The sequence below is a fragment of the Acanthisitta chloris genome, unplaced genomic scaffold (genome assembly GCF_000695815.1).
Source record: "Acanthisitta chloris isolate BGI_N310 unplaced genomic scaffold, ASM69581v1 scaffold2884, whole genome shotgun sequence".
NCBI classification, from domain to species: Eukaryota; Metazoa; Chordata; class Aves; order Passeriformes; family Acanthisittidae; genus Acanthisitta; species Acanthisitta chloris.
The window spans coordinates 403-17946 of NW_008670809.1; the positions used below are offsets into that span (position 1 = coordinate 403).

The 17544-nt window shown below is 53.0% G+C and overlaps 2 protein-coding genes across 2 annotated transcripts in view; one reads left to right on the plus strand and one right to left on the minus strand.

The window, feature by feature from the left end:
- Positions 1-4077, plus strand: part of LOC103801397 (pre-mRNA-splicing factor 18) — a gene marked incomplete at its 5' end in the record, with an annotated part of 4462 nt that extends 385 nt beyond the window's left edge. The window contains 3 exons of the mRNA XM_009073809.1: positions 543-614; positions 1714-1869; positions 3997-4077. Of these exons, the coding sequence (XP_009072057.1) occupies positions 543-614; positions 1714-1869; positions 3997-4077 (309 nt within the window). The remainder of the gene's footprint in view (positions 1-542; positions 615-1713; positions 1870-3996) is intronic.
- Positions 4078-10348: 6271 nt separating this feature from the next.
- LOC103801398 (FERM domain-containing protein 4A-like) overlaps positions 10349-17544 on the minus strand; it is a gene marked incomplete at its 5' end in the record, with an annotated part of 17369 nt that continues 10173 nt past the window's right edge. The window contains 5 exon segments of the mRNA XM_009073810.1: positions 10349-10451; positions 13467-13563; positions 15522-15683; positions 15686-16376; positions 16613-16640. Of these exon segments, the coding sequence (XP_009072058.1) occupies positions 10349-10451; positions 13467-13563; positions 15522-15683; positions 15686-16376; positions 16613-16640 (1081 nt within the window).

Below are 17544 nucleotides of genomic sequence, written 5' to 3' on the forward strand. Positions count from 1 at the left end.
GGTGGTGAGACCCTGTCCCAGGGTGCCCAGGGAGGCTGTGGCTGCCCCAACCCTGGCAGTGTTCACAGCCAGGTTGGATGAGCTTTGAGAATTAAGGGTTGCATTTTGCACTTTGCCACTAGCTACCAGGTGTGACCACTTTACCTCTCCTGCTTCAGATCCTCCATCTACGTAACACAGATGTTTTCCTTTGTTAAAGTGAAGGTTCAGATTGGGTGTGAGTAGAAATGTTTTCCCTGTTGTGGTGTTGAGGCCCTGGGATATTGCCCAGGGAGGTGGTGCAGTCACCATCCCTGGAGGGGTTTCAGAGGTGTCTGATGTGGCACTGGAGGATCTGGTTTAGGGTTTAGGGGTTCCAGCAGTGACAGGTAAAGGGTTGGACTCAGTGATCTTAGAGGTGTCCTCCAACCCTGATGGTTCTGTGATTCTGAGTTCTCAAGCAATGATAGTTGCTGAACTTTGTGTAAATGCTGAGTAGGATTATGTTCCTGAGCTCCTACTCTGAAGTAAATATGTCTTTTCCTTTCTCCCCTCTCCTGCAGACACTTCCTGCAGACATCAAAGAATCCATAACAGACATTATCAAGTTCATGTTGCAGAGAGAATACGTGAAGGTATGTTTGTTTGCTCTCCTCAGACTGGTTGTAAATGGTTGACTTTATTGCTTCAGCATTCCCATTTTCTTTCATTTTGAGGGTACAGAGCTGGAAATGCAACATCTATTCAAACAAGATGAGAAATGGCTGATAAATGTTAGGCTCCAGGTAGTGTTTGATCCACAGCCTGCCAGAGGACCTTTTGAGGGTTGTGGACCTGCAAAGTTTTGCCAGCATGAAGAGGATTTTTCCTGGGGATGGTTATATATTGAGCTGCAGAGGAATCCTCTGGGAAACCTGATAGTGCAAGGATAAGTGAAGGGGTTGAATGAGTAGTAATAGGGCATTGAGTAATTAATGAGGAATTTATTGAGGCAAGCTGAGGTCTGGTCTGCAGCCAGTGTCCCTTTCTTTGGCTGTGCTCATGTTAGCTGTCCTGGGGAAGGGGAGGGAAGGTAATGGAACATTTTTAGACAAGGTGCTCACTGGAGGAGGCAGAAGATGTGTGGGATACAATATCAAAGGCAGTGTTAGGTTTGTTTGTAGCTGCTTTCAGAACTCAAACACCAGCAGCATTTGCTGAAGTAGCTTGTGCATGCAGAGGAAACTGAGCAGTGTTTTGCCTTCAGGTTTCTTATTATCCCTGTGAGGACTTGGGGTGATCTGTAAGTAAGCAGCAAACCTGCTCTTGGTACTGAAGGAATTCCAGATGGCAAATTTAGTCCAAGTCTTCGGAGAGTGGAGCTGACAGTGTGGGGTGTTGGATAGTGGGGGCTGGTTTGGGGCATTGCTTTTCTTTGCTTGTCATCAGCATGGGGAAATTCCCATTAGGGTGTCAGGGTGTTGAGGCCCTGGGATATTGCCCAGGGAGGTGGTGCAGTCACCATCCCTGGAGGTGTTTCAGAGGTGTCTGATGAGGGACTGGCGGATCTGAGTTAGGGTTTGGGGGTTCCAGCAGGGACAGGTTAAGGGTTGGACTTGATGACCTTAGAGGTCTCCTCCAACGCTGATGGTTCTGTGATTCTAAGAGCTGGGATGGGTGTTGTGACTGTCTTCAGCAGTGCAGGAGGGCCCTGCTGCCCTCCCTGCTTTGCTGAGTGCCCTCCCCCTGGTGCAGGCCAACGATGCCTACCTGCAGATGGCCATCGGGAACGCGCCCTGGCCCATCGGGGTCACCATGGTTGGCATCCACGCGCGCACGGGCCGCGAGAAGATCTTCTCCAAGCACGTGGCACACGTGCTCAACGACGAGACTCAGAGGAAATACATACAGGTAGGTCAGCGTTGGGAATCCACGGTTTGTTCTGAGCTCAGGGGATCTGTGGGAAGGACCTGGAATGGGCCAGGGGCCACAGTTTGGGTCAGGCATAGCATCCTGTCAGTTGGCAGCGTGTCCTGGACCTGAAGGCTCTGCAGTGCTGGCCCAGCAGCTGTCTGGTGGGTGTCTCTGTCCTCACTAACTGGGATCCTGTGTGGATGCCAAAGCAGCTTGGAAGATGTGCTTGATTCTCCTGATGTCCTTCACTGTTCAGCTCATGGTTTAGACATCATGCATGGAATTTACTACCATGAAATACACTCCTGACTATTTCTGCAACAAGAGAAATGTGTTCATAAATGCACTCATGTTTCAGAGGTGTCCTTGACCATGTGGGCTCAGAATTCCAGGTCAGTTTCTCCTGTGCATCCTCATACTCATGTGGTCAACCTTTGGCTGCAGAATTTGTAGCAGTGGTGTTTTTCTTCCCTGACCTTTCAGCACAGTGGGTGGACAGGAAGAAATAAGTCCAGTGTATTTCCCTCTTGCCAGCTGCAGTGTCATTGAGCTGAAGACCTTCTGGCTGCCCTGTGGACCCTGCAGAGCAGCCTCAGCTGTGGCAGGGGAGGTTTGCACCAACAGCTGCTGCAGCATTTCAGCTTCTGCAGGGGTCTGCAAGGACATTCCCCTTCTGCTTCTGGGGCTGCAAGTGGAGCCTTTGGGTTCTCTTTAGCTATAGTTTCTGATATCATAACCCAAAGAAATGTTCTTGTGAAACCAGAGGAACCTCCAGACACTTGGATTCTCTTGTAAGGTTCAGATTGCCACAGGGATTCTGCGTGTTCAGGGTCAGGTTCCAACTGGTGTAAGGCTTGCCCGGAAGTATTTGGTGGAAGAAACAGCTCATCTCAAACCAAACACTGGTGGTATTCCATCTCAGTCAGCCCTGATGTTGCTCTTTCAGTTTGGGTAACTCAGAGGCACGGGGTGGATTGGAAGGACCTGAAAGCCCATCCAGTTCCACCCCCTCTGCCATGGGCAGGGACACCTCCCACTGAAGGCTGCTCAGTATTGGCTGCCTGTGCCCCTTTGCCACTCCTGTAGCAGAAATCTCTCTGCTCTCTAGTGTTGCTTGGTCTCCCTTAACACACCCTGTGGAAGGTAGGACATCTGTGCATTCCCCAGTTTGTCCCTTCTCTGCCTTTGGGATTGAATCTGTGGATCAGGGAAGTCTTTGTGTTCACCTTCCCCCAGTGAATTTTGTATCTTTGCTTCTGAACTACTGAACTCACTGAAGCACCAGGACAAAGTTGCCTTTGGATGTGCATGTTCTTTGTGCTGGTGTAAATGCCAGGCCTGGCTGAGTGTGGTTCGGTCTGGAGCTTGGGGTCTCACCTGGGCTCACAGCATCCCAAACAAGGAGTCTGGTGGTGCTGGCACATACTTCCCATGCTTGCCTGCCTGGGTGAATGGTCTGTCCCTGGGTGAGGAGGAGTGTGATGACAGGCACATGGCTCTGCCCTCTTGGAGTGCAGTGCCACTGCTAACTTGCTCTCCCACCACAGCAGTTTGTTTTCCTCTGTGTTAGCCTCTTCTGCATGGCTCAAAAGAACAAAATCACAGGGTTTCTGTCGTGTTGGTTTTGGCAACTGATGCCTTGACAGAGCTGAAGAGAGAAGTCCACGTTCTGCCTTTGACTGCTGCATCAGTTTGCCCCTGCTGTGTCATGTGCCGTGCCATGTTCTCCTCCTGAGAGTGTTCGGTTCTGCTCGTGGCTGTGCAGCTTCTCTGGGTGTCAGAACCTGCTTTTTGCTCTTCAGAGTCACTCCTAATATTCAGCTTCCCTTTAAATGTCTTGTATCATGATCCTGTTTTTCCTCCCTTGGTGGTGAAGAGGCGTGAAAGCATTACTGAGATCCCGTGATCTCACCAGGTGGGACTGCAACTGTGACCTCTTTGGTTATGCCACAAACTCCTCAAAGAGAACTTGAAACCTGGAATGGAAAAAGCTCCAAAGAAAAGTTCCAACCCCAGAGTAACAGCCTGTTCTGTTTAGTTCCTCTTGTTAGGCTGAAGGATAATGGAGGTTTTTTGGCAGCTGCTGTTTCATTACAGAGTTGTCCTTGCTTTGTTGATTCCTAGGGGCTGAAGAGGCTCATGACCATTTGCCAGAAGCACTTCCCAACGGACCCATCCAAGTGTGTGGAGTACAATGCTTTGTGAGGCTCTGCGGGGGCCAAGACATGTCTCACACTTCGGTCTGCAGGACCCAGGAAGGATGGAAGAGGCAGAGTTTGTGCTTGGACACCAAGGGGAACTCGGGGTGGGCTTTGTGCAGAAGCATCAAGCAGCAGATTTTCTACAGCTTCCTTTGTACAGTGCCCACTCGCTGAGCGTTGTGTGGATCTGGGCCCTGTGCTGAGCGCGTGAGGCAGAGCAGGGGGTGGGCTGGGGAGGGGTTTGGCCAGGCAGGGACCAGGGGACACCCAGTGTGTCTCATCTCACCATGCTGTCCCCACCTGTGGGAGCTCTGGGTGAGACTCAGCCCTGCAGGGACACGTGTGGAGCTTCCCTGGCTGCTTCCAGCCGGAGGCTGCTGGGGATGTGAGGGAGGCAGCAGAGCCTGAGTCCTGGTTATTCTGTAAATATGAAGGCTTTACTGGCTGATCTTTCATGTGGTATTTATCAGGAATAAAAAAAGGTTTGTATATTTCTCAGCCTCAGTGCACAGAGTTTTTGATCTGGAATGTGTCTGATTTGGCTTTTTTTTTGTCTTTTTGGTAATGACATGTTTTAATACAAACCTTCTGGGCTTGGGGGAAGTAATCTTAGGGCTCTTGAGGCTTTCAAGTCCCGTTTTCATACATCTGGAGAAAATTTCAAGCTGTTGGGCACTGCAGAGAAAATAATTAGGACCTCCCATGACTACCAAGAGTATTTCTAGCAGCCACAGATCTTTAGTGTGGTGCCTCCTGCCTGGGGGTGGCAAAGGAACTCGGGGAGTGGTGATGTCTAACTCTGCATAAACAGTGATGGAACTGTGTTAGTTTTGAGCAGAGCCACTGCCTGAAGTGTCAATGTTCCAGTGTGTGGGTTTGTCCAGGTCATCACCTCGACTGGCCCCGTGGAGCAGGACCTGGTGCTCTTCTCTCAAGGAGTTACTCACCTCCCATGTGCTGTGGCACAGTAAGACATGATGCTGGGGGAGCTGTGCTGAAGAAGTACCTTGAGGAACTTCAGGTTCTTCTGGAGACTTGCTTAGCCTCCGAAGTGCCTCTCTGGACACAGGAGGTTTTCAGTCTGGAGTGTCTGACCCCAGAGAAAATGTCAAGAGCTTAACCAGTTCTGAAGTCGTAAAGATGAGGCTGATGGGACCTCACTGGTGTTTGGGGAGTTGTGGGAGAGGCTTGGGCAGATGTCAAGAGCGTGGAAGGGTTTCATTAGCACTGGTGTCTGGTGATTTTTTTTTTTGGGTAGATATTACAACAGGAAACATTTATAACTGCAACTTTATCCCTCTCCCCACCCAGGCCATTTCCTGAGCTGCCTCTAAGTCTTCATGCTGAGTTTTGTACTCTGTAAGTAATTGAGGAACAGCATTGTCTCTTGTGCAGAGGAGCTGTAATTACCCAGGAAATGCAGAGTGAGTATCAGGGGGTGGTTTAAGGAATGTTGTATCCTCTGCTTTAGAGGGAAGTGGATTCCTTGCAGTGTCTGTCACAGCACTGCGTGGATTTCCCCCTGCTTTGACATCCCTGGGGTGGCACCGCTCGGGGAGCTGAGGAGCTGAGTCCTTTCTCAGGGCATAGCTGGGTAAGAGCTTCCAGCTGTCCAGCACGTGTGAGCCAGCCCTGGGGCTGGGGCTGGGCTGACACAGCTGCTTCCCATCACGGGCTGAGCGGGGCTGGAAGGCCCCAGATCTCAGCCTGCAGAGGGGTAGGGAACTGCTGCGTGACACGTTTGTGGGAAGGGGATGGTTCAGCTCAGCAGTTTAGGCTTCTCCCTCTGGGCTGCTCCAGATGTTTATTGCTGATAATCCCTGCGTCGGGCAGAAATAGCTCTGTTGGATCTCGAGTCCTGCAGCCTCAGGCTGAAGTTGTGTGTTAGCCGTGGTGGTGTCTGGAGAGGTTTGGGGACTCCCCTGGGTGGCTGTGGCAGCCCCTGACCCTTCCCGAGCCTGCAGGGGGAAGGGGCTGTGTGAGGTGAGCTCACACTGCACCATCCCTGCCCGACAGAGGTGTTACCATGCCCGATGGTGGTTAATTGGCTCTAATTCCCTGTCTGCTGCTTGTGTGTACTGCTGGAAAGGCTCTTTGGTGTGTGTGGGATCAGTTTGTTTGGCTGGAGGAACTGGGTCCTGCTATAGAATCACCATCATAGATACAGTTCTGCCCAAAGGGTGAACCTGGATGGGATGTAAAGGGAAAAGAGTGCTCCAGGTGCTGGGCCTGGGGGTGAGAGCACAGTGAGGTGCCTTCCACGAGGGCTGGCACAGGGTCAGTGCTGGGGCCGAGGCTGGAGCAGCCAGAGCTGCTGGGGGAGCTGCCTGCAGCAGTGTTGGGAGCCCCTGGCAACACCTGAGCCAAGGTCCTGAGTTCGAGGGGTGTCTGAAAACCTCCATCACAGCTGGTTTGTCCCACCCCAAACCCTCCCGGGGAGCTCCTGCACCCCGTGGTGCCCATCACTCTGGGGTGGTGCCACTGGTGGCTCCCTGTGCAGTGTGTGGCTCGGGTGGATGGTACAGGAGACTCTAAGGTGGGAAGAGGCTCCCTGGGGAACAAACGGGAGGTGCAGGAAGTGTGGGAGATCCCATGTGAGAGCTGTGGCTGTTGGGAACTGCCTGTGCTTCAGGAGAGGTTCAGAGAGCCCTGTCCTCTCAGGACAGTCTCTGCCAGGTGGGTTCCCTCAGGAATGTAACCTGGGAGCACTGGGAAGGTGCTGGTGCTCTGGCTGGTGGCACAGCTGTTGGCACCACAGCCTGGCAGCTCCGTTCACTCAGCATTACCTGGTGGTCCCAAGGTGTGTGGGATGTGAGTGTTGCTCTGGTGACTCTGGAGGTTGGGCAGTCAGTCCCTGTGGGTCCTGCTGAGCCCCAGGACAGTGCAGGGTGGGTGTCCTGGCCAGCTGTGAGCACATCTGTGTGTGGTGTCCCCAGGTGAGCACTGCCCTGACCCCCAAAGAGAACACTGCCAAGGTTCCTTTTGAAAATGCTTTAATAAGGAAGTGTTGACAACACCGTTTTGCAAAATGTAAAGGTAACTATACAAATTCTTAATACAAAAAGAATAAATTAAAAGCAGATCTTTTTTAATTCTGCAACTTTTTCTACAACATACATTTTTTTTTTCCTTGATTACGGCTGAACAGAATCCAGTAAAATCATTTCCCATGCTCTAAAGTCAATTTCAGGAGAGATCTAATGTTGGTATTTTTTTTTAATTCTTTTTTTTTCTTTTTCTTAAACTAGAGAGTCCATTTTACACAACTTGTAATAAAACTATTGACATTAATATATATGTAAAACTTTACATCTAGTTAACTAAGCAGTAACTGGTCATCTGATAGCACCTGAATGGGGTCGGCTATGCCTGGAACTAAAACTAGGACAGAGTGAGAACAAACGGGACTGGTTCAACATTTCCAACACTTGACTGCATGTAACAGCATTGCAAAACAAGCCCTGGCCCCAGCCTGGGGCTCGGGAGGTACCAGAGGGCAGGAGGGGCTGACTCAAGTGCTTGTCTCTAACACCTATTTATAGCCCTCTCCGTGTTAGACTTACTATGTTAATCTCACACGATTAACATTTTATGTACATCTGTGTTTAATTGAATGGAGCTAAACAGTAAAACCTGTTTTACTTAATCTGTCTTTACTACCAGACTGGCTGCTCAGTGTGCCTCGCTGCAAACCTGGAAAGCAGAACACAAAGCAAAACTCAATCCGTTTCTAGGAGCTTTCTCTTCTTCCTCTCCACTGCAGCCTGCTTGCAATTCAGGCTCACCATGCCTGTTCCTTCGTTTCAGGGCTGCCACCCTGTAACCTTTGCTGCAAAACTGCAGAATTCCGTGTCTCGCCGTGCCCAGAGGCCTCTCGTGCCACTGCTGTCAAGTTCTTCTTAATTAAAGGAAGGTACAGGAAAAAAAACCAACCCCAAACCACTTACCAGGGAAATTAAAAAGAAAACAGACAGTTGCTCAGAGCCCCTAAAAAAATCCTTGGGCTAAATTACTGCTGCTTAATTTGGTGCTCAGTTAATCCTTTCACTTTGGCTGCCCAATCTTATCAGCAAATGTCATTAATCAGTACTATCTCTTAGCCAGCTACAAATCCCATTAGGATCGTGAAATGATTCCCAGGAAGACCCCAAAGCACAAAGAGATGGTGGAAACAGCATTTGGCATGTCCAGGTAAGGGGTCCCCTCTCAGCACTGGCTGTTCTTCCCGGGGTGAGCCCCAGGTTTTGTGGCACCTTTGAACACCCCTTGGCAGTGTTTTGGTTTGTTTTCCAGAGGGATAATTCACTTATGCTTCACGGGTGAACATGGATGAGTTTCCTTATCATAGACTCACGGAATGGTTTGGGTTGGAAGGACCTTAAAGATACCTCATCCCAGCCCTGTCCTGGGCAGGGACACCTCCCACCAGCCCAGGGTGCTCCAAGCCCAATCCAATCCTGGCTCTGCATGGATTTATTTCCCTGGAGAAGTGAGCAGCCTTCACATGGTGTCACATGGTGCCCAGGCCGTGCCCAGCACAGGGAGCCAGAGCCACAGAGCTATTCGCATGAGCCACGCGTGAGTCTTTGGAAACCCCTTGTCTTTCCCAGCCTAATCACCACCAACCCATTCTCTTTTACAGCCTGGAGTGCAGTTTTCCAGCAACCCTAATCCCCAGAGGTGTGGCAGCCCCCAAGTCGTGGTGTTGCCTTCCAAACATTTTGCCCTACTTTGTCTGGTAGACGCTGTTGTTGTTCTTGGAACACTCTCTCACACACACACACACACACACACACACACACTCTCTCTCCCACTGGTTCTCTTCCTTTTTCCTCACACTGAAGCTGACTTCAGTGTCTGCTTTTCCCCAGGTAACCCCCAGCAGTGGCAATAAAAACAGCATAGCACCGCGGTGAAGCCAGACGTGCCAGCTTCAGCATCCCCCCAGTGTGCCCTGCTTGGGCACGGGGCCTGGGACAGGTCCATGGCTTGAGTGTGTAAAGCATTGCTCAAAAGGACGTGTAAACTCGCAGCTCCTCCCACGGCACATCCGGTGGGTGCTCCTGGCAGGGGAGGGCTCAGCTGTGTGCTGGGTGGCCGAGCCCCTCACTCACAGCCTCCCCTCCCTGCCAGGCTGGTTCTCCCACCCTGCCGAGCCCTTTGCTACACTGCTGCTAGGGAGGGGAGAGGAGAGGGCTGATCCCCCACTGCCATGTGCTCTCCCTGGGATTCCGTGGGAATGCATTGTGCAGGAATCCCTTCTGATTTATTGGCTGTGTCTGTGTAGAAAGGTGGTTTTTTTGGCAATTTTCATCCTTATCCAAGCAACCAGCAGGACCCCAACCTCTCCGGGTATCGGTGTGCGCCCTGTGCCAGCCAGAGATGCTGTGAGTGCAGAACTTGCCTCTGCCCAAGGGGATGTCTCTGGGAGCCTTGGTGGTCAGTCTGATCGGAGCCTGTGGCCAGCGATGCTGTGGCACCAGCCCAGGCCTCTGCTGTGTTACTCCTGTGGGTGGCTCCAAGCAGAGAAGGAAGTGCTGTTTGATAGGAGGTGGTTGTGTCTGCCTTCCAGTTCAAGGAGGGAGGTGATCTTGTAGCTGGAACCTGCCAAGCAGACTCGTCCTGCCAGTGGTGGTGGTGTGGTGATTTTTGGCAGTGCTGATGATCTTGTAGCTGGAACTTGCTGAGCAGCTCGTCCTGCCAGTGGTGGTGGTGTGGTGATTTTTGGCAGTGCTGATGATCTTGTAGCTGGAACTTGCTGAGCAGCTCGTCCTGCCAGTGGTGGTGGTGTGGTGGGTTTTGGCAGTGCTGATTTGACACATCTCTGGTGTGGTAGGATTTTTTGTGTCACACTTTTGGGCCTTTCAGAACTTATGGTGTCCATTTCTCAGCCTCTGTCTCATCCCTCTCCCTCCCACCCCCCTTTAAACTAATGCTCTGTTGGCTTCAGCTCACAGAGGTCATGGAACTCTCGCTGCTGTCGCAGCTGTGGAGCACTAGATCTGATGGAAGCCTCGAGAGACCTCCATGTTTGGATTTCAAGCTCCTGCTGGGGTGGCTGATCCTCTCTCCTGCTGCCCTGGGGCCGTGGGCAGGACCTGGCACTGGTGGAGTCTCAGGGCCAGTGTTCCACAACTGTCATCTTGAATTGCATCGTGAGAAAAGTGCTTAGAGTTGAAGCTGGTGCTGGGTGACAGTGCATCTGGGTAAGGCAAATGAGAGGCAGTGAGGTGATCTCCGAATGGCATTGATGTGAGTAACTTGAGGTCAAGGGTTCACACTAGAGTCCCAGGCTTGGCTTTTTCCTGCCCATACCACTGGACATCTGCTAATTCTGGATAGAGGGGAGAATCCAGGAAACAGCTATCGTTGTAGTTCCTGCAGGAGAGAGGGAAGTTTGTTAGGACAGTGAGGGCTCCTGGGGGGTCAAACCAGGAGCATAAAACGTGGGTGGAGAAGCACACAGGATCCTCACAGACCCCACAGGTACCCCCAGGCTGATGTGTGGGGTGGGCTCAGCGTGCAGGGCCCTGCTGTCACCCACTGTGCTCTTGCCCTTTCAGCCATGGACTGTATAGCCTAGTGGGAATGTGGAAGGAGGAGGGTGGTGGTTTCTTTTTCCTTAGCACTTCTGCTCTGGGCAGGGACTTGCATCACCTGCCAGTCCCAGAGTGATGTGGCTTTCCAGGGATGGAGCAGGAGAGCATGCCAGGTCGGATGTGGAAAGGACCATGCTCTGTTGTAGGTGGCCCAGTCCTCATCTCGGGGCTTGTCTCCTGAGCAGCCACTGCTCCTGTCTGCCTGGGTGTTGTTTGCCTGCCCTGAGCAGACACTTGGTGAGAGGTCTCTTTGCTGTTGCTGTTAGGAGCTTTGATCAGGATCAGCTCCTGGCTCAGGCTGCAGAGCTCCTTGCCAGAGGTCAAAACCTGCATCTTTTGGAAAGTGACTGCTCTATCTGGGCAGTAACAGCCAGAACTGATGTCTCTCCCTCACACTTCGATTTGAACCAACTTCCAGACTAGAAATTGTTTCGAGGACAAAGGTGGGAGATGCATTTTCTGTTTGCTGTGGGATTCTCCCTCCTCCCTCCGTTCCCTCCACACCAGATGCAGTTCCTGCTTCCTCTGCCCTGTTTTCCACCTGTTTTCCCGGGGATTGGTGACTGGGAGGAACCTGAGCACAGGCATCACCCCTTGCATGCTAAAGAGCCTTTTGTTTCCCAGCTGGGTGCTGGAGGATGGAGGTTTATGGGCTCGGAATGCTTGGCACATGCCAGCTGTGAACGGTGGTAGATTCAAATGAGAGTGTCAGACAGTTTAATTAGCACAGAAATACTCTGAGGGGGTTTTTGTTCCCTCTGCCTTCCCACAGGAACAGGGCCAGGGCTGACGCCTCACTCAGCAGCCCCAACTCGGTGCTGGGAGGGAGGGGAAGGTGCTGAGTGCCATGGCCCAGCCCTGCCAGGCCCCTGCTGACCTGTCCCTGCTGTGCTGGGACCTGCACTCCCCTGCTCTCTGTGCCCCTGCACAGACCAGCTGGAGAGGCACAGAGCAGCTTCCCAGTTGTGCTCCCACGAGCTGAAGGAAGCCTTGTCAGCAGCCAGAGTGGCACAGAGTGAAAGGGCTGCCCCAGGGGGACAGGAGGGGCTGGTTATTCCCACTGTGCTCACGGGCTGTAAGGCAGGAGGGGGAAAGAACAAAACGTTCCCTTACTATACCTCTATTCATCAGTACTTTGGTGGGTTGGAGACTGAGACTCATCCATAGTGGGTGAGTTGTCTGTTGCTTCTCTGAACAAAGGAGAGCAAAAAAAGGAGGAAAGGAGAGAGGAAATGTTAAAGAAAAGAAGTGACACAGACATTGTTATGAGCTTATTAATCCAGTGAGGAAACAAGTTGATGAATCATCTACAGAATAAGTTAGTGACACACAAACATATTGAGGAGAACTGAGTGTGTTGAGCTGTGCTGGGTGGACACAGCCTGTTCCTGCAGTGGGGGAGTCTGGGCCGTGCCCCTAATGCCAAACTGTACCTGCTCTGGCACAGCCTGTTCCTGCAGTGGTGGAGTCTGGGCTGTACCCCTAATGCCAAACTGTACCTGCTCTGCTGTGTTTGTACTCTGCTCAGCCATGGGGTAAGTGCTGAGTTGCCTCCAGTTCTCTCTGCACTGCCTGTTGGTGCAGGGCCCAAGCTATAACTCCAGGTAACTCCACTGTCACCAGCTGAGAATTTGGCTTGGTGCATTTTTGCTATGAGAGACAGGGTGCAGGGCTTATCTCGACTGGAAAAATGAGAGAAGTTGGGATTATCCAAGCAGATGTCTCAGCTGGCTCCTCACCAGTGTTACTGCTGCTCATCATGGAGATGTGTGAAAGAATTAGGGTTGGGATGGAGGCTGAGATTTGAGTCTAGACTCAACCCCTCCACACTGGACACTCCAGTGTCCGGTGAAGGTAGAGGCTCTAGATTTGAGTCTAGACTTAACCCCTCCAGACTGGACACTCCAGTGTCCGGTGAAGGTAAGTGTTGCTCTGCCTACCTTGCTGTCCCCTGACCCTAGGTGAAATGGGAGCAGGAACACCTCCCTGTTCTCCAGCTGGAAGCTCATGCACAGGCCATGTGAGGCTGGATGTCAAATGTCTGAATTTAAAGTGCAGGTAAGGCCTAAGGGGTTGTGTTGTTTCTCCTTCATCTCCAATTTAAAGTGCAGTCACAAGCAGTGTTGGAGGAAAGCCAGAGGTCAAACCTGGTGCTGGGTGACCAGGAGAAATGACAGAGCATGAGGTTTTGCAGTGACTGCACAGGAAAATGTTGGCACAGGCGTGAGTCCCAGTCCACGACTCAGGGCACTGGAGCTGTTTGCCTGGTCGGGGGACCAGGGTGTTTTGAGGACTGTAGTGTCAGATCTAGCTGATCTCACCAGAATGAATTTAGAGGGAAATCTGGGATGTGCTGAGCCAGGCAGGGCCTGGAAATGACCGACAGTTCACGTGGCAGGACAGAATGGCAGGTGATTGCTAGAGAATACCCACGGGAGCTTGCAGAGGAATGTTTGTTTGCTCCTGGAACTCCCTGCCAAGGAACCCAAGCACTGCATTTCCAGCAGCAACAGCTGCCTGTGTGTGACAACTCACTCACACCCTGGTGAAGCACCTTCACCTTAGTGACAGCTGGAAAGAGAGGCACTTGAACAGTCCTGGAGGCACATTGCCAGGGAAAACTGAGCAGGAAAGTGTGAGTGCTGCACACACAGGTAGGGCAGGACTGACCCTTCCCTTCGCCACAAGGACCTTGCTGTGCACAGCAGTGAGGCTGCTGAAAACGAATACCAGCTATTTCAACGTGTGGGAAACAGGAGGAACCTGCAGGACCCCTTTGCCCGTGGCCACTCACCCAGTCTGCCAGCTGAGGAGGTGGTGGGGACTGCCCGGCGGCGTGGCTGCCAGCTCGCTGGACGGCGTGGAGCTCCTCTGGCTGTGAGGTAAGGCAGCTGCAAAAGGGTGGAGAACAGCTGGTGAGGGCACAGGGCTCAGACCAGCAGAAACACGCCTGGCTCTGAAGATTTCAGAAGCCACACCTGCCTCTCACTGGGCACTTCTAGGAGTTTGGCTTTGCTGACACTCCTACTCTGGGACCAGAGGCAGGATCACCTTACCTGAACAAAGAAGCAAGCTGGACTGAAAATGGACCATGGCTAGTGTTTCCTGGGGGAGTTTCCCCAGTGAGGGTCTAGCTAATAAATCCACCTGACCAACCTTTCCTCCTCAATTCCATGCAGTGTTGTCCCTCCAAGTTTAACACGTGCCTGAAGTCTGATCCTCTCGAAGGACATGGTGATGTCCAACAGCCCTAGGGGCTAGGGCTGATCAGTTGCAGTGATGTGATGCTTCTACTGGCATTCCCTTCTCTGCTGCCAGATGACACTGGTTCTGATCTGCTCCTTGGAGCCCCTGAGGGCAGTGTCCTCTCACAGCTGTAGCTGGGCATGGGCTCTGGATGCAGAACCAACCTGTGCTGCCGAGGGGCCAGGACAAGCTGTGACCATGGGATGCTTACCCTGGTCACATTCAGGTTTAAAGACCCAGCTGAGCAGGGAATGGATGGACTGACAATGGTTTTCACATGTTCTCACCCCAAACCCACCACTTTCCTGAACTGGTACAGTTTCCAAAGCTAACCAAGGCAAAACTTCCCAATGTTCAAGGGGTTTCTGTTGCTATGTGGAACAGAAATGGCCATTAATCAAAGGGAGAAGGACATTTTCATAGGGAGACACAGGATGGTTCCAGCAGCTACTCGGTTATGCCTTGGCCCATGCTTGGTCCTCCTATGAGTGCTGGAATCACACCTGAAACAGTCTCTTCTTGTGCAGCTCCCAGGAGGAGCCTGTGTCGAGCTGCCTCTGAGCCCACACAGGGAGCACAGGCCCCACTGGTGCCCACCATGTGCTGGGAGCCTTGCTGGGGTGACAAAGGTGACAGCCAGTGCTGCTGGGTGTGCCCAGGGAGGCCACGAGGGGCTGGAGCAGGGTGTCCCCACCGAGCTGAGGCATGTGGAAGGGTGGCCAAGGGTGCAAACTCCAGTTAACCAGCAACCCTGTCCACGTGGGGCTGGGCCTGGGTGTCTGGCCAGTCCTTGGCCTGTCCACACTGGCTTGTCCAGCGGTGACTGATGGCCAGTAAATATTTGACCTGGGGCTGTTTCACAGCACTCTGTGACCTTCTCAGTGTGATGAATTCGACTTTTCTTCCCGTCTAATATTAACAGCCCAGAGAGGTGCAGAGCTCTGTGCCTGACACAGGGGCCTAGCACTGCACAGAGGCAGGATGTTCTCACAGAGCTATCTGAGCTGCCTGGGAGCACTGAGTCTCAGCAGTGCACAGATGTCATTGCTCAAACATCTGAACAGTCTGGGGCTGGGATGGCCCCACTTAACCTTTCTCACACTTTGGGTGTTTCATTGAGCAGTGTTCAAGGCCAGGTTGGATGAGCCTTGAGCAACCTGCTCTGGTGGGAGGTGTCCCTGCCCAGGGCAGGGGTTGGGAATGGATCATCTCTAAGCTTCATTCCAACCCCTAAAATTCTGTGAGTCTATGATTCCTAGTCTGTGCTGAGGCCCTGCTTGCTTCACGCCACGAAGAGTGATGCCCCCATGGTTTTGTGACCTTCAGCCCCCAGTGCTGCCACCCCAAATCCAACTGAGGATGGGCTTGGCCATAACAGGCCATCAGCTGCTCCCTGCCCTTTGAGCTCGCCACTGCAAAGGGATGACTCCCATGGGCAAACAGGAGTGTCCTGGCAAGGTCTGCCCCTCGGTGTTACAGCTCCAGGCTCGGTGAGCAGCACACGGAGTCAGAGCACAGGGTCTGGCACTGCTCCCAGGTGTCCCTGTCTGGGCTCACACACAGACACACTCCAGGCTGTCCCTCCCCCGGGCTGGGCTCTCACCTGACGTCGCTTTACACATCTGAGGCATTCTCGTGACCCGGCTGTGAGCCACAAAGGTGCTCTGGGAGGATGTGCTGTACTGGGAGCTGCTGTCGGAGGAGGTGGAGCTGGTGTGGGACAGGCGGCTGTGCTCCCTGTGCGTGGAGCGCTGGTACCAAAAAAAAAAGTCCTGCCCGAGCCCTTCTCCTGGCCCTCCCTGCCCAGGGATGGAGTCCTAATGATCTGCGAGCGCGACGGGGTGAGCCTGACCGAGTCCACCTCGTCCCCGTGCCAGTTCTCCTTGAACATGCCTCCCGCCGTGTAGGAGTTGGAGGTTTTGAATTGTGCTTTCACGCTGTAGTGTCCCTCCTGGTCGTTCTCCAGGCTCCTCACCACCACGGGCGTGGAGCTGCCCTCGATGTACAGGGGGTACTCCTTGATCCTGTACTGGGAGGAGGGCTGGCTCTGGCTGTGCAGGTACACCCGGTGCTGTCCCGTGCCGTTCCTCGCGGCCAGGTTGGGCATACTCCCTGAATTGGAGGAGACCAGGTTGCCCGCGGATTTGTGCCTCTGCCTCTGCCGCTCTCTGGCTTTCGACGGGGAATCCTCTGCCAGGGTGGAGTAGTTGGGGTTCATCTGGGCAGGGTAGTAGTGCTCGGAGCTGGAATGGCTGGTGCAGGAAGAGCAGTCGTCCATGGGGTCAGAGCCATTACTGCTACGAGTCCTTGGGGTGTAGAAGTCAGGGCTCCCCGTCTCATTTTCCGAGCCCAGGAGCTTTCCCTGTGACTCCAAGCTGGAGCTCCGGTGTCTAAAGTGCTGAGCTAAGCTGTGCAGTCTGGTTGGGCTGATGTCTACTGACCTGCAGGTGCCAAGAAACAAAGCCAGGCTGGTTCATCACCAGGACACAGCACTCCCCATCCCTGCAGGCACACACTGGCACTGGGCACTGCTGCCTGCACTGCAGTCTGCTCCCCTGCCCCAGGGCTTGGCACCACTGCGTCCTGTTCCTGTCCCTCCCCGGTCCCCTTGGCGCTGACATGCATCCTGCAGCACCACGGGGGGCACAAACCCTTGCCCAGCCCAATTCCTCTGTGGCTTGCCCAGTCTGAAGGGTGAAAGCTGTTGACCCTCAGCCCTGGGTTTGCCGGCGGAGCTGGACCAGCACTGCTTCCCCCAGTCTGCATGGAGATGGCCACAAAAGCAAAACAGCAATGAAGCTGAACAGTTTGTAGAACACCTGCTGAAAATTGCAGTCAAAAGGGGCCACACATAAAATTACCACCCTGACACACTTCAGCTCATTCTGTCAGCCCTGGGCTGACTCTGCTGCCACCAGGATCCCTGGGTGGGATCTGTACAGCCTCTCATTCTTCACACATCACAGATGCAAACATTTCATCCATGACAGAGTGAGCACTGCTCAGCATTTTGCTTCAGACAGGAAAAAACACGTTCCCTCCAGCTGGACTCATGGAGGAATTCACTGCAGAATTTAGCAGCAGCACCACATGTATTTTAAAAGTGGCTTTGGGTTTGTAGAGCCTATAAACAGCCCCTGAGGTGAAAGGCCCCGAAGCCTGGTCACTTTGAGGGAGGTATGAGGGGCAGGGTCATGTTTGTCTGAAGGGATTTCAGGAGAAATTCCCTACTGGCAACATGAGTCTCTCATGTCAACAGGACCAGGCTGTGTCCTGTCCTGAACTGGGAATTAGCTCACATCCCAGGGGAAGGATGAAGAGGTTCCCATGTCTCATTCCCCATCTCTGGCATGTGCCAGGGATTTGGGTCAGTGGGTGTTGGGGCAGCAGCTGCTGTGAGCTACATCCCAGAGCTTCTGCAGCCGCCAGAGGCCGAGGCCAAGCCCTGCCCAAGCCCTCAGACAATCCACCATCCTTCCCTTCTCAACACTCTGCCAAACAACACTGAACACGCAGCAGCAATCACATAGTGCTGGGTATCATCTGTGTGGGCTGATCATCAGCCAGAACAACAAACATCTCCCACCCTGCCCGGGGAGGCAGTGACTCCTCTCCTGTGGGTCAGA